The 16975-nt window shown below is 40.9% G+C and overlaps 1 protein-coding gene across 1 annotated transcript in view; it reads left to right on the forward strand.

Moving 5' to 3' along the window:
- LOC118278533 (glutamate receptor ionotropic, kainate 2) overlaps positions 1–16975 on the forward strand; it is a 35531-nt gene that overhangs the window by 6886 nt on the left and 11670 nt on the right. The window contains exons 2-9 of the mRNA XM_050703835.1: positions 8983–9093; positions 9971–10132; positions 12113–12247; positions 12965–13087; positions 14025–14191; positions 15373–15426; positions 15848–16009; positions 16669–16812. Coding sequence (XP_050559792.1) covers positions 9021–9093; positions 9971–10132; positions 12113–12247; positions 12965–13087; positions 14025–14191; positions 15373–15426; positions 15848–16009; positions 16669–16812 — 1020 coding nt within the window. The 5' untranslated portion in view covers positions 8983–9020. The remainder of the gene's footprint in view (positions 1–8982; positions 9094–9970; positions 10133–12112; positions 12248–12964; positions 13088–14024; positions 14192–15372; positions 15427–15847; positions 16010–16668; positions 16813–16975) is intronic.

Consider the following 16975-nt stretch of genomic DNA (forward strand, 5'->3'; position numbering starts at 1 on the left):
TATGTCTTTTATATAATATTTTTCGCTTTAGTTGACATAATAGATGATGTTCATTCGCTGGTCAAACGAGCGAATAATAGACAAGTCAATATTATGGTTTGACACGAGTTTGGATATTATTTGTCAAATTATATCTTGATAATATCAATATAATATACATCCATATTATCCAATATTTCTGTTTTAAGCAAATCAAGTACATAAATTATCATCGTTACGCCTTTAACCCCGAAGGGGTAGGCAGAGGTACACATAACGCACGTAATACCACTGTACAATGTAAACCCACTTTTCATAATTTAAGTTGTAAGTCCCATGTACTAGGTGGTAAGCCTATTGTCATATACCGGACACATTTCCAGACACCGTGCTGCTACTGAGAAATTTTCGAAAGGAACCCAGTAATACTTTGCCTGACCACTTTGACTGAATATTAGTTTTACATTGTTCTCACATAGTTAAAGCAATCGAAACAATGTAACCAAGAATTGTATTGTGAATCTGATTGAAAAAGAGTAACCTATGGAGTTTCTTGCTCGTTCTTCTCCATAGGAATCTACACTTTGGAACGAGCAAATAGAGCAACTAGAGGACTGGCCGACAGACAGACCTTATTAATATTATTATATTTGCTTTGACGTTCAAAAGTGCCTTCCTGGTCTATTTGAAATAAATAATTTTGACTTTGACCCGCGAATCGAATACGAGACCCTTTGCCCGGCTGTCCCACTTGCAACCACTCGACAAACGAGTCAGTCATACAACATAAACACACTAAAAGCGAGTAAACCCGTGTATTCTGATAGTATGTTCGATAAAACTAATGTAATACAATACGTATCTTCCTATGGCTTCGAGCGTATTCCGAAATTGTGGGTTAAGCAATAGGGGACGATGGCACCACCATAGCAAGGGGGGTTGTATTGGTAACAATTTAATTACCCATGTTTTTACCGAGTATTAAACTGTAGGTAATAATAAAACAATAACACAACACCTATATGGCAATAAGCTCACCCCCTATTACATGAGTCTTATAATACAAATGGTAAAAAGTCAGTGTGCATTGTATAGCAGCATTACGTGTCGTAATGTGCATAATATACAAAAACCAAAATAACACTTTAACCGACACAAAAAACTGTTATGGTCTCTGCACCACCCAAGGGTCAGACAGGTAGAAAATGCCAACGGCATTATGTCCACTCATGTACTTGTGCATAAAGCTTTAAATAAATAAATAAATAAAAAAATCTTTGACTGCCTCGTTGGCCGAGTGGTTGCAAGTGCGACTGCCGGGCAAGGGGTCTCAGGTTCGATTCCTGGGTCGGGCGAAGTATTACTGGGCTTTTTTCGGCTTTTCGAAAATTTCTCAGTGGTAGTACGGAGTCTTAAAATGTGCCCGGTATATGGCAATAGGCTCATAATGGGACTTACAACATAAATTTTGAAATGTGGATGTACATTGGCATTATGTGCCATAATGTGCACCTCTGCCTACCCCTTCGGGGAATAAAGGCGTGATGTTATATAAAAAAACATTGTTTTTTATTATTGTTTATAGTTAACTCTGGAACCCGCTACAATTAGCACGACAGCCGGTTACCCAGCAACCACGCCAACCGTGCAATAAAGTACATGTAACCTAAGCTATGAAAAACATCGTTCATCACTACATTCACGACCTAGTTTTCCTTTAATCAGGGTGTAAGCAGATCAGTATGTATGTATGTATGTTTGTATGTCATTTGCAATACAAAGGCAGACAGTATTGGTGCAGAAAGCTGAATATTAAAAGCCTTGTTCTCATTTGTAGGGACGCCATGTTTGGTTTGACTAAACGTAACTTGCAACCCATCCCAGCTTCGCATGGGTGCAATGGTGATATATTATGCATGTATGCATGTATTATACATGTAAATCTTTCTCTTGAATGGTAATATCTATTTAAAAAAACCGCATCAAAATCCGTTGTGTAGTTTTAAAGATTTAAGCATACAAAGGTATATAGGGACAGAAAAAGCGACTTTGTTTTATACTATGTAGTGATGTCACAAGACACGAAATTTTTGCTTTGAAAATAGAGGTATATTGTTTAAATCGTCATCATCAACAGTCACTCATATGACTTAAATGAAACTACAAGTATTACTTATCTACAGAAGCGTAAAACAACTAAATAATTCACATAAATTAAAATTTTTAAAACAATATAAATATTATTTTTCGTATATCGTCAGCCAAGATGATAACAAATATGTGTTTCAAATTAAATTATAAGGCCTCTTCTGACACGGAAAAGGTTTGCTTACTCAATGCGGATTGGTGATTTCAAACTTATAATTAGAAATTGTAAGTCCAGGTTTCCTCACGATGTTTTCCTTCACCGTTTGTCAGTGGTGTCTAAATAATATTAGAAAGTACATACTACCTAGTTACCTATAGTTAACCCAACATACCTATTTATTGCTTGCTTTATAAGGGACGACTGATTGACGGAGTAAGAACTCCAAGGCTGTCTCCTAATACCAAACTACCGTATTGTGATAAATAGGGAGTGTCACTCACACCTCTGTCACATCAAAGATTAAAGATTAAAGCCATGTCAAAATCAAAGTCAAAAGTCAACATCATTTATTTCAATCAGACTACGAAGGCGCTGTCTGTCGGTCAGTCGTCTAGTTGCTTTATTTGCTCGTTCCAAAGTGTAGGTTCCTATGGAGAAGAACGAGCAAGTAACTTCATACTTTAGGGGGTTTACTTTTGAATCTAATTTCAATTGATCGACATTGATATTGTAAAATTTCGTACGCCTAGGTTACTCTTCTTCAATGAGCTATGTAGCTATGATGCGAGGATGTAATAGCTGATGTAATAACTGATACTAAGGAATGTAGCTGTGTGAGGAAGATGCGCAAGTCGAGTATGCGAAGCCATCCATAGCTCACATCCGTAGCTCCCATCTTTCCGTAGAAAAATCATGGTTTAGTTAGTCCATTTCCACCAGTGCTAAGCTATGTGTACCAATGCACATGATTGGTGGAAGCCAAACGATTCCACAGCAACGTAGCATAGCACGTGGAAAAGTAGCCTTAGGTAGAAACATTTTTTACATGATGGGTACAACCTGGATGTCTTCAAGGCCCGAGTTAATAAGTTGCTTATGGACGAGATAGCGGCCAAACATCGACCAATCAAATATAAAAAAACTACCTAAAATATTTTTTATAGGTTAAACATTACACAAAGAAACTTGGCCATCAAATTACTAAATATATTAAATTAGAATGGAACTTCATCTTTCGTAATATTGAATGTAAATGCGTTTCCGATTAAAGTAAACATAACTTTTCCTAAAGTTTTTGATTGATTACAATTCTGTGGACTGCCTCGTCGCTTTGGCTCAATGGTTGAAACGTCGTATCTGCGAATGCCGAGCAAAGGTACGCGTCCACAGGCCCGCATCGTACGCATTCCGTATGACGTCATGCGTCATCAGTACGCATCGCATGTAGGCATTGCCGATGATGCGGTCCGTACGATGCGGATCAGTGGACGCAGTTTTATGAGTTTCTATACAAGACAAACTAAAATCCGTTGCGTGCGATGCGTACGATGCGGGCCTGTGGACGCGTATCTCAAGTTGCGTCGCTACATGAGCGAACTAGAAGCTAACGCGAAGCGGTGCGATGACACGTGATGCGGTGTGACGTGACGGCTATACGTGCATGAACATGAAACGAACATGAAAAGTTTTAAGCTTCGTCCCTACTAGGAACATTTGTCGAGCAACATGTTCCCCTGGTGACAACGGCTGATGTAGCTGTTCATTCTATCTCTAATCTTTTTTTTTATGAAAATCGGTAATCGAGCAGACGTATTACCTATGGTAAGCAATCGCCGCCGCCCATGGACACCTGAAACACCAGAGGAGTTACAAGTACATTGCCGGCTTTTTAGGAGTTAGGAATTTAAGGGTTGTTTTTCGGGAATCAGGGATGGGAAAGATTGGGAAGGAGGGAATTGGGTCTCCGGTAACCTTACTCACAAAACGAAACACAACGCAAGCGTTGTTTCACGTCGGTTTTCTGCTCGGCCGTGGTATCACTCCGGTCGAGCCGACCCATTCGTGCCGAAGCATGGCGAGCCTACACTCTCCCTCTTCTCTTCTACTCCCATTTCTCATCGATTGTGCGACAAGGAACCCTTTCAACAATGTCGCGGCGATGACGCCCGACGTCGTCCCACATCGCCCGATGTCTTCAAGGACAAATGTTGCTCGACAAATGTTTCTAGTGGAGACGAGGCTTTTCTGTAGTTATTGACAAAATTGAACGTGAAAAATTTGTTGAAAATTGAATATGGACATTTAATTAAAAATGCCTGCATTTATTACGTTCTTTTCGTAAAAATGTTCATGTTCAATTTAACTACATTTTGTCGAATCTAGTGATAACCTTTCAAAACAGATTAACTACTTTACAGGTGTCATGAAAATGCAACTGAAAAATTTACAATAATGAATATTTTCAGTCTTTTCCGACCCTTAGTATGAGTTTGCTTTACGTTAGACGAAATGAGAGCGTGTTCAGCGCTCTGTACCCTTAGTACGAGTTAACTTTAAGTTGAACCAACCAATCAGTTGCCTTAGTAAGAGTTTTTTTTACGTTTAAAAAAAAACAATTGTAAAGCAAACTCGTACTAACCGTACAGACAGACCTAAATTGTGAAATATTTCAGGATCAGTTTTCTTTGTTAACGCTTTTGTATCTAGACATAATATCATTTGAAAACGAATAGTTTAACAAACTGAAACTCGATTTTATTTAGTTTGCCCCTTTTGAGTTATTGGAATTTTATCCCATTTCCAATGATAGATCAAACTGATATTTGCTACACACTCTTATTCTTGATGACCGTACAATAAATCAATTAATTTTCAAGTGTGGAAGAGCCATGCTTCGGCACGAATGGGCCGGCTCGACCGGAGTGATACCACGGCCTCACAGAAAACCGACGTAAAACAACGCTTGCGTTGTGCTTCGTTGTGTGAGTGAGGCTACCAGAGGCCTAAATACCGCACTTCCGAATCCTCGATTTCCCAACAACCCTTAAATTTCTAAACCTCAAAAGGCTTACCGGGGCTCCGGCTCGGAAAGCAGAAGTAGGAACGGGGTGGTTTTTAGTCAGTACGAGTCTGACACTCCCTCTCGCCTTGCCCAAGGCGGGAGAAGTCGTTGGATGATTATCCCCCCTTAAAAAAACCCCAAAAGGCCGGCAACACACTTGTAACGCCTCTGGTGTTTCGGGTGTCCAAGGGCGGCGGCGATTGCTTACCATCAGGTGATCCGTCAGCTTGTTTGCCTCCTTATACTATACTACACTATCACAACAAGAAGCCTGTGTTTTAGTCACACCCCCGAAAAGAGTATAGGTGGGGTGCCAAACGACCTTAAGTTGACCTCTTTTTTTCACAATACATTTCAAGTTCTCAATAAAGTGAAGTTACTAGTTGTTTATTGTGGGTATAAATATTAATCTTCATTCGATGGGGTCCCCCGAGCCCCCCAACAGTGGGGCCGTCGCGTGAAAATATGCAAACCTCTCAATTATGGGGCGCGGGACACACTGACCGGAAAGTTGGATAGCTTGACGATGGGGGTTATTTGTTTTAAGGTATGATTACTTAAGACTTTAAGATACTTATAAATTTATAAGGGTTATTAATACAAAACTATAGACAAACCCGGTGAACTCCGTTTCGCCACCAATGATTTTCGTTGTTTTCCTGTTTTTCTCTGAATTTTTTCTTGTTTTTTTTTCACGGAACCCGAGACCTTTCCAACGAATGCAAAACCGTGGAAATCGGTTCGTGCGTTCTGGGGTTCTAGCGTCAGGAAAGAAAACCCGACTTATTTTTATATTATAGATTATTTTAAAGTTATTTCATAATATTTCTTCGTCCTCTAATGATAATAATCTTCTGATTTATTTCGTTGCGTGATCCAAGATTTAGTTGCATGCTAGAGGCATCTCATATTCATGAGCAGAATTCTACGACACATGACGCTGCGATTGTCGCGCTGCTACTGGCTACTCGCCGCGTCGTGTGTCTTTCATGGCTTGAAACTACTCGAACTCCTCGTCAAACAGTTACGTGAGTAAGCCGATAACATAATAATTAATTTAGTATGTCTCACGAAAGTTACAATAAAACCGATGAAGTCACAATAAGGATTTGCATCTGCAACCAAAGTCAAAACATTTATATTTCAATTAATCCTAAAACGTCACTTTTGAAACGTCAAATTGAATTGTCCGTCAGTCTGTCAGTCAGTGAAGTTAGGCGCTCGTTCTAAAGTGTAGTTTCGAATTGAGACAACAAGCCAGCCTCGTATTTATTGGACCCAATCGTGCAATATTTTACGTAAATATAATAAAAAAAAAACATTATACCCAAAAATTATTACAGTCAGCAGCTTATTAAAATTATAATACCCAATCTGTAATATCTAGCCTAATTGAGGCGCCCTGCTAATATCTGTCGTGAGCCACAGGGTAGCGAGATCAAATAAATTAATTTAATTTCCTGACACACTCTTACCGAGTCTTTTTACTAAATATAATAATGTTATGTAACAGATAGATTTGATTTTAAATGACGCGTTGTCGTTGTGTGAGTGAGGTTACCGTAGGCCCAATTCCGCCCTTCCTAATCTTCCCAATCTTCAATTCCTAACTCCCTAAAGGCCGGCAACACACTTGTAACGCCTCTGGTGTTTGAAGTATCCATGGGCGGCGGCGATTGCTTACCATCTGGTGATACATCTGCTCGTTTACCGACGTGTTCCATAAAAATAAAATATATCGTCAGCCAAGACGATAACAAATATGTATGTGGTTTAAATTAAGTCGTAAGAGGTTTCTCCATACGGTATAGTACCCGGAGCTGCGGACTATCTAGCGGGTTTACCGGGGCTCCGGCTCGAAAAGCAGGAGTAGGAACAGGGTGGTTTTTAGTCAGAAAGAGTCTGACACTCCTTCTCGCCTCGCCCTGGAGAGAAAAAGGTGATTTGCCCCCCTCAAAAAAAAAAATACGGTATAAGTACGAAACTTTGTCCTCCGTCCCACAAAGCAGTATGTCAACCAAATATCTACATCACCACAACTATAATATATGTGTTGATCGGTGTGTATTGTCGCCTCGAACCACGCCAGATATTCCAAGAATGTACTCGGCATTCTGAGCGGCACGGGAGGGGGGTGGCGAATGTATTGCCGCGCTGAAATTACGAGATCCACGTGTGTATGTGTGGAGGGGACGGTTTTTCATCTTATTTTGTATTTATACATATTAAGTATATGTCTATATCTATTTATAGATATTCTCGCTCGCTAAAAGTCGAGAACCGCTGGACCGTTTCGGTTAATTTTGATCTTAAATTTCTATCTTTCTATGGAGGTCCACGGAAGGTTTTAGGTTACTTTTCCTTCGGAGGTGTGCTATGTAGCTATGTTGTGAAAATGTAATAGGTAGGTAACAAGGAGTACACGTCCACAGAAGCATAATACTTTAGGGAACAGAGAGTAAAGTTCCCTAAGAAAAGGAGGATCCTCCGACCAGGCGAGGTGATCAGCCTGGCGGGCTTTCTGCCCAACTGTTGTTCGTTGGGATTTTCTATCCGTGTTAATTCGCATGTAAACATCGTATGTGCGATGCAGGATATTTATGACGTCATCCGTTGATTTGCTTGTCGATAGTCTATGTGCGACTACTGTCATCTGTCACTTGTCAGAGTGTCGCCACATCACTCCCCCCCAAGACCGGAGGTCGATCCTGTTGAGACGGCTGTCGATGCTTGAGATGAGCGGTGCCAGAGCCAGTGTAGAAATTCCCTAGTTCCAGTGAGTCGGAACTGTGCCGCTAAATGCCCAGTGAGTCGGGTGAGCGGTGCAGGGTGATACTCCAGTGAGTCGGAGTAGTGAGGCTCGCAGTGTCCCACGGTGAGTCGGGGAATAGATGCTGCGAGGGTAGGTGCGTAGTGGCGTAGTAGTCTGCGTTGACGGGAGGAAGACGTCCTCAGACCGTGTGCAGAGAGTGCTGTGCCTAGACGCTGATGAGGCCGTAGGGAAGAACCAGGCTGCATATCTTCGATGTAGCGTGTGGTGGTCCCAGATGAGGCCGAGGATGCTGGTTGGCTGCGACTTGATTACCGCTCAGCGGAGAAGTGATGGGTGAGGGAGATGGCGATATGGATGACGGTGCTGATCTGCTCCGTGAAGGTTGGTTTCAATCACGTCGGGGGTCACCACTTTAGGGAACAGAGAGTAAAGTTCCCTAAGAAAAGGAGGATCCTCCGACCAGGCGAGGTGATCATGCCTGGCGGGCTTTCTGCCCAACTGTTGTTCGTTGGGATTTTCTATCCGTGTTAATTCGCATGTAAACATCGTATGTGCGATGCAGGATATTTATGACGTCATCCGTTGATTTGCTTGTCGATAGTCTATGTGCGACTACTGTCATCTGTCACTTGTCAGAGTGTCGCCACAATACAATTATTTGATAGAATGCCAAAAATTAAAAATTGTTATTTTCAAACTGGGAACTAGGAATGTTACGGATATGCGGCGCAGCTGTTATAATGCCGTATTTGTAAAGAGTGTTCAAATAAGTTGTGCCTGTAGGCTTAAGTCATTCTATCTCCTGCATTAAATTCACCGAGGGAAGTGGAAACTATCGTTTTCTGTTTCTTCTCCTCTAATAATATCTTCTGATTTATTTCGTTGCGGGATTCAAGACATTCATGTCCCTGGGACGCGCCGGACTTCAGTGTTCCGGTGTTTTTATGATTGTATCTACTGTAGATCCTGGCTTACAGGAGTTACAGCGGTATGGGAGGTTGTGGCGGGCTTGTCCCCAAAAAAGCTTTGGATTACGTTATTAATGATGATGATGATGATGACGATGATGTTTGTTTCCAGGTGGTGTGGATATCGTCAAGGGCTGACGATGAGGCAGGATGTGGTCAGAGTGGTGGTGTGTCGTGCTAACGCTGAATACTGTGGCGGCTCTCTCTCCGGTGGTTAAAATAGGTTAGTTATTTAAGTTTTTAAACTGATATGGTCACTAACACTAACATTAGAACTTGAGACGGGATATTTACCATGTTTATATACGTCTATGAGTTTCCGATATTTCGGCACTGTTGCAAGCGCCATGATCAGGGATGAATAAACACATTCCGTCTCAAGTTCTAATGTTAGGTTAGTTATTTGATTTTTATTTATTTTATTTTAGGCTTACTTACGTACAACTGAAGGTTTAGTACGAGTTTGTTTTACGTTTAACGAGATCGAAACGAGAGAGCGTTCGGCGCTCTGATTGGTTGACTCATTTGCACCGGTCAACCAGAGCACCGAAAACTGTCTCGTTCCGTTTTCGTTCAACGAAAACGTTTAACGTTTTAATTACTCATCTACCCTGATGACATTTTTTTTTATTTTAATGTCCATCTTTTTTATTCTCTTTATTAATTTAAGGTCTTTTTGCCACACAAAGACCATGCCCGCCATTCCCATCGTACCCTCATCATAGTTACGTTTACTTAAATACATACTTACCTAGTATTTAAATCTTCCTATTTCATTTTATACATAAATGTCCGTCTTGTTGATTATCTTAAAAACATTAGACACGCATAATATGTATTATAGTTTTTCGGAAACAAATTCTTCGAAAATATATTGTTTTGAAATATAGCGTCACATCATTTCTAGTTACATTTTATACGTAGAAATGACGTATTTGCTTCCACATTGATTAATTGCCTTTCCTGATTGATTAGTTTTATCTAAGTATTGTTATTTTATATGACAAAATAAAAAATACGTGTCTAATATTTTTTCATTACCTAACTGACGGACTAAATAGATTTTTAATTTTTATACCCCGTCATCATCCCTATTTCAGGCGCGGTGTTCACAGAAGACGCAAGAGGTGGTAGCACGGAGCTGGCGTTCAAATACGCTGTCTACAGGATCAATAAAGAGAGGACTCTGCTGCCGAACAGCACCCTGGTGTACGATATACAGTATACTCCCTCGCGGGACAGCTTCAAGACTTTTAAGAAAGGTAATTTTGGTTTTTATTAAGTAAACTTACTAGCTGACACGGCAAACTTCCTTTTTTTGCGCCGGTAAGCAGGACGATTACCTAATGGTAAGCAATCACTGCCGCCCATGGACACTTGAAAATCCAGATGCGTTAGAAGTGCGTTGTCGGCTTTTTGGGAGTTAAGAATTTAAAGGTTGTTGTTCGGGAATGGGGATGGGGAAGATTGGGAAGAGGCGAATCGGGCCTCCGGTAACCTCACTCACACAACGTAAGCGTTGTTTCATGTCGGTTTTCTGTGAGGCCGTGGTATCACTTCGGTCGAGCCGGCCATACGTGCGCGTTGTGCCGAAGCATGGCTCTCTCACAGTTATTTCCGTGCTAATACTATTTTTGTCGACCCCTTGCCCGACGAGGCCAAAGAAGCACAATTTGAAAAAAATGAGAATTAAAAACTCTTCCATTTTATAAATGCAGTGCAAAGCCACAACGCACGCAACTTCACGATAATTTCACACTCGAAAATACTGAAAAAATATGTGAAAACCACAACTTTTTTTTTTATCAAAAACTGCACTATAAAGCTTCGTTCATGACTTGGAGTATAGAATAGCGGAGTACTATTTTTTATGGTACAAGCCGGTAAACGAGCAGACGTATCACCTGATGGTAAGCAATCGTCGCCGCCCATGGACACACGAAACACTAGAGGCGTTACAAGTGCGTTGTCGGCCTTTTGGGGGTTAGAAGTTCAGGCTTAATTTTAATACTGAAATAAAATATTTTTTTATTAAAAACAGAACCCTCTTCGTATGTATTAATGCGATCCTCCATATTTTTAGGTTGGTTAATATAATTAAAACCTTCTCTTAAGTATGAAAATACTAAGCTCATAACCGCATCAAAATCAGTTTAACCAAACGCGAGATAATTGCACACAAACATACATACAGGTCAAACTGAAAACCTCCATTATTTGAAGTCAGTTAAAAAAATATCATACCCTGGAACCCTACCTCCAGAATTGCACTATAAAATTAAACACTTGACCAACAATAACTTTTTCACACACAAATATAAATAATAACACTCCGCAATTCCATACTCCATGCTTTTCAAACAACGCTCAACGCTTTCTCATAGCATGGCGGGAAACGGCCGCCATATTTGATTTCCGTGGCATTTACCGCCAACATTATTACAGGAGTTTTTTTATTATGAAACCCTTTTCCTACAGCGCCGGTAGGAATTGTTAAAGTAGTGATATTATGCACGATTTGTAGTTTTGTTGTTTCGAGTGGGTTGGATGAGGGGAGTCGGTTAAAGTGTTATTGTGCTTTTTGCGTGTGATTGTATTCTTCTAACTATTTGTACAATGCAAGGGTTTCGAGGGTCCACTTTTTGTCGAACTCCTGTGCACCAGGATCTATAAATAGATACAATCATAAAAACACCGGAACTCTGAAGTCTGGCGCGTCCCAGGGACATGAATGACTGTTTTGGATCCCGCAACGAAATAAATCAGATGATATTATTAGAGGATAAGAATAAGAATGGTTGTATTTACTGTAGATCCTGGCTTACAGGAGTTGCAGCGGTTTTTGGGAGGTTGGAAGATATTATAAGCGGATAAGAAAAATAATGGTTGTATCTACTGTAGATCCTGGCTTACAGGAGTTGCAGCAGTTTTGGGAGGCTGTGACGGGCTGGTCCCAATGAAATATATGTTTAATTTGTTCCCCTCTGTCTATGTAGAATAGTCAGTAAGTCTCCGTTACCGAGCACTATGAAACTTTTAAACTAAATCGAATCGGTGTTTTCGAGTGAAATAAGATTATTTTTGTTGTTGTTTGCTATCGGAATGTTTGAAGAATGAACGTTACAATTTTTATTAATGTATTGAGTAGTGTAATTTTTTTTCTATCGTTATATTAAATTAATTAAATAAATAATGATGCCTTTAATAATGATCTCCTCATAAGAATCAATGTTTTATTCCAGCGTGTGCTCAAATCCAGTCGGGTGCGGTGGCCATATTCAGTGGCGTGGGTCCACTGCTGGGCAACACTCTGGACCACATGAGCACCAGCCTCCATGCCCCACACCTAACTGTTGGACCTTTTACTCCTGAGAATTGTGAGTACTTTGTTCTTCTTATAACAATTTTTTTTTTTTAAGGGGAAAATCATTCTATGACTTCTCCCGCCTTGGGTGAAGCCAGAGGGAGTGTCAGACTCTTACTGACTAAAAACCACCCCGTTCCTACTCCTGCTTTTCGAGCCGGAGCCCCGGTAACCTTTTACGTTGTCCGCAGCTCCGGAAAGTTAGATACTGCTGTGCTAAGAGACATTTAATGATTACTTAAACTGTGCCTTAGTAACGATTTTGTTTTGAAAAAAATTGCTAAGGACTGGGTGAAGTGACTATTAAATTACTCTGAGTATGGCAGTAATTTTTTTATGGTATAAGCCGGTAAACGAGCTCACGCATCACCTGATGGTGAGCAATCGTTGCCGCTTTTGGATACCCGAAACATCAGAGACGTTACACGTGCGTTTTGGGGGTTAGGGATTGTTGGGGAATCGGGGATTGGGAAGACTGGGAAAAGGGGTAATTGGGCCTCCGTACCCTCAATCACTCAATGAAACACAACGCAACCATTGTTTCACGTCCATTCCTGGTGAAGTATGGCTCTCCCACACTTCATCATCATCATCATCAGCCGAGAGACGTCCACTATTGAACAAAGGCCACCCCCTTAGTCCTCCACGTAGAAAGAGCTGAGCCGTCACTTACATAGATACTAATAATAAAATTATGTTTTATAAACACATGTCTGTCCATTTTTCGCAGTGAACCACACTTTCACAATAAACCTGTACCCGCCAAGGGACCTCCTCACGAAGGCCTTCGCTGAGTTCCTCTCATACCTGAACTGGACGAGGATGGGAGTCATCTATGAAGACTATGGATATGGTGAGTTAAACCTACTATCATTAGTCGTCAACATCACGCCTTTTATCCCCGAAGGGGTAGGCAGAGGTGCACGTAATACCGCTATACAATGGACACCCACTTTTCACCATTTGTGTTATAAGTCCCATGTAATAGGGGTGAGCCTATTGCCATGTACTTGGCACAATTCCAGACTCCGTGCTACTACTGAGAAATTTTCGAAAAACCAAAAAAAGGCCAGTAATACTTTGCCCGCCCCGGGAATCAAACCCGAGATCCCTTGCCCGGCAGTCGCACTTGCAACCACTCGGCCAACGAGGCTGTCATACATATATGTATACACATACTATTATTAGTTTTTTTACTTATTTTTCTTCTTGGGATCGGAGTATATTGTTAAAATGCGACCAGTCGCAGAGAATGAGCCATAGTATCCTCAAAATTTACTATGTTCTCTGACTAAATTGCCAAGTGTGGGGATTATTACAATCGGAAACCTCTTTCAGGAGACAGGATTTTGTTTTCTTTTATGGTATAAGCCGATAAACGAGCAGACGGATCACCTGATGGTAAGCAATCGCCGCCGCCCATGGACGCACGAAACACCAGAGGCGTTACAGACCTTTCGAAGGTTAGGAATTTTCGGGTTTTTGGAGAATCGGAGATAGGTAATATTGGGAAGCGGGGTAATTGGGTCTCCGGTAACCTCACTCACACAACGCAAGCATGTTTCACGCCAGTTTTCTGTGAGGCCGTGGTATAACTCCGGTCGAACCGGCTCATTCGTGCCGAAGCATGGCTCTCCCACACTTTAATGAGTTTATTATCTTATTACATGCTCATAGTCCTATCAATTTGTTTATGTAAGAGTAAATATTTAAGAAAAATGCCTCGCTAATGCATTAGGTTATATTTCCTGTAATGTTAGTTATAAGAGTTGAAATAAATAAATTTTCAGGCGAACTAAACATCCTGAATATAGCGAAAGATGGGAGGGACATGTATACAGTGAGGTGTCGGGACGCCAAGGAGTATAGACGTGGGCTGGCGTTGCTGAAGGCGCAGCAGATTGACCATATCGTGGTGGATACTGACCCTAAGAGAGTGAGGCAGCTGGCTAGAGCTGTGAGTATTTGTGTTTTTAGTTAATTTTGTGCTTTAGAGTACTATTCCACCAGAGATGTGCTATGTAACTGTTGAAATATTACTCGTGCGTGCGGCGCGTCGCGTTCCGCGCGCGCCTCAAAGAGCCATCAGACCACCACAGATGGGGCCCAGTAGGGCTGATGCCTGATCCAGAGCTGCGGACTACCTAGCGGGTTTACCTGGGCTCCGGCTCGAAAAGCAGGAGAAGGAACGGGGTGGTTTTTAGTCAGTAAGAGTCTGACACTCCCTCTCGCCTCGCCCAAGGCGGGAGAAGTCGTAGGATGATATTCCCACATCAAAAAAAAAAAAAAAAACTGTTGAAATATTGTAACGTGAGGTGATGTTAATATAAAGTAGACTAGACCGGAATCAGTAACATAAACTTTATTTAAATAAAATTACAACTTATAAGCGGGACGCCATGAATTGTAAAGAAAAAAACAAAACAATAAATAAAAAACTAAAGATGACACTGCAGGCCCACAGATTACAAATTTACCATAGAGTTTACAACAGTAGCTATGCTACGAAGATATAACAGCTCACACATAGGACCCACTTAGTTTTAAGTCAAATTTCCGTGGTGCTTGGCGACTGGCTTCTCCCAGTTGTGATATTCATGTTTGTATCTACTGTAGATCCTGGCTTACAGAAGTTGCAGCGGTATGGGAGGTAGTGGCGGGCTTGGCCCAAGAAAAAGATGCTACGAAGTTGTAATGCTAAGCTGTGAAACTAAGTGACTGTTTCCACTGATACTAAGCTATGTAGTTGTGCGAGGAAGATGTGCAGCCCGAGTATGCGATGTATCGATAGTAGGGAAGTCATCCATAGCACGCATCTTTCTATATAAAAAACATAGCTTAACTGAGTCCATTTCCATCAGTGCTATTCTATTGTGTACCAATAAATATGATTGGTGGAAGCCAAATGCAAATACAGCAACGTAGCATAGCACATCTCTGGTGACAAAGCACTCTCAAGGTTTTAATTGCTATCGGCTCCAGACGACCTAGCGGTTCACCGGGGCTTCGGCTCGAAAAGCAGGAGTGGTTTTTAGTCAGTAAGAGTCTGACACTCCCTCTCGCCTCAACCAGGGCGAGAAGACAATTGGATGATTTTCTGCCCTCAACTAAACTCATATTATTATTTTTATGTTTCAGATTCTTCAACTGCAAATGAACAATGAAAACTATCATTACGTCTTTACTTCGTTCGTAAGTAATTTTTTGATTAAAATTAACACATATAGAAAATTCACCTCTAAGGGTACTTTTCCACCAGAGATCTGCTATATAGCTATATGTTATGAAGATGTTATAGCTAAGTTATGAAACTATGTGACTGTATTTTCTTACGGAAACAAATACTTTCGAAGGTACATCGATTTGAAATAGCACGTGACGTCATTTCTAGGTACGTTTTTTTCATAGAAATGACGTATTCGCTCCCACGCCTAAACTTTGATTCGTTTTATCTAAGCATTGTTATCTTATATGACAAAACAAAAAAATACGTGTCTAATATTCTTCCATTACCTAACTGACGGAAAAATACGTGTCTAATATTCTTTCATTACCTAACTGACGGACTAAATAGATTTTTAATTTTCATACCCCGTCATCATCTCTATTGCAGGACTTCGAATTATTCGACATGGAAGACTTCTACTACAACCGAGTGAACATGAGCGGCTGGCGCCTGGTGGACCGGGACTCCGATAAAGTGAAGGAATCTCTCCAGGTCATGGAGAAGTTCCATCCTATTGGAGCCTCCATCATCAGCGGGGGGCATATTAAGGTACAGTATTTCAAAGTCAAAGTCAAAGTCAATTCGTTTATTCCAATTATATTTACTTAGGTACTTTTGAAAGGTCAATAAGGAAAGAAAGAAATAATAGTCTGTTAGTCTGTCCGTCAGTGAAGCTAGGTGCTCATGCCAAAGTTTTTTTTTTATGAAACACGCCGGTAGTCGAGCAGATGTATCACCTGATGGTAAGCAATCGCCGCCGCCCATGTACGCTTAAGCAAGTTATTCATTTAATAATAAATAGTATTTGATGAATTTATGTGTGGAAGTGCCATGCTTCGGCATAAATGGGCCGGCCCGACCGGAGTGATACCACGGCCGAGCAGAAAATAGACGTGAAACAACGCTTTCGTTGTGTTTTTTTGTGTGAGTGAATTTACCAGATGCTTAATCACCCCTTTCCAATCCCGAATTCCCTAACAACCCTTAGATTCTTAATCCCCAAAAACGTTTCTAGTATTTCGGGTGTCCATGGGCGGCAGAGATTGGTAACCTCACCCCCAATCCCTTGGTTGTTTCGCATCGGTTTTCTATGAGTCCGTGGTATCACTCCGGTCGAGCCGGCCCATTCGTGCCGAAGCATGGCTCTCCCACAGTTAAATTATATACTTTCTTCAGCCTCAAATAAGCACCAATTTTATCTCTTCCAGACGGAACCAGCTCTCCTGTACGACGCTGTTCAGATCCTGTGCCAAGCTCTCGCCCTCACTGAAGACTTCCACCCAGGAAACGTTTCCTGCGACAAAGATATACCTTGGAACCATGGGAAAACTATTTATGATAATATTAATAATGTGAGTAATAAAATTATCAATCTATCAATCCATAATACTCAAATCTTTTAGTCCGTCAACTATTATTCCTTCAATCTATCAATCCGTCAATCCATCAATTCTTAAATCTTTAAATTCTTTAATGTAATATTTCATCAATCTATTAGTCTAATTATTATGTTAT

This window comes from Spodoptera frugiperda, chromosome 24 (genome assembly GCF_023101765.2).
Source record: "Spodoptera frugiperda isolate SF20-4 chromosome 24, AGI-APGP_CSIRO_Sfru_2.0, whole genome shotgun sequence".
NCBI classification, from domain to species: Eukaryota; Metazoa; Arthropoda; class Insecta; order Lepidoptera; family Noctuidae; genus Spodoptera; species Spodoptera frugiperda.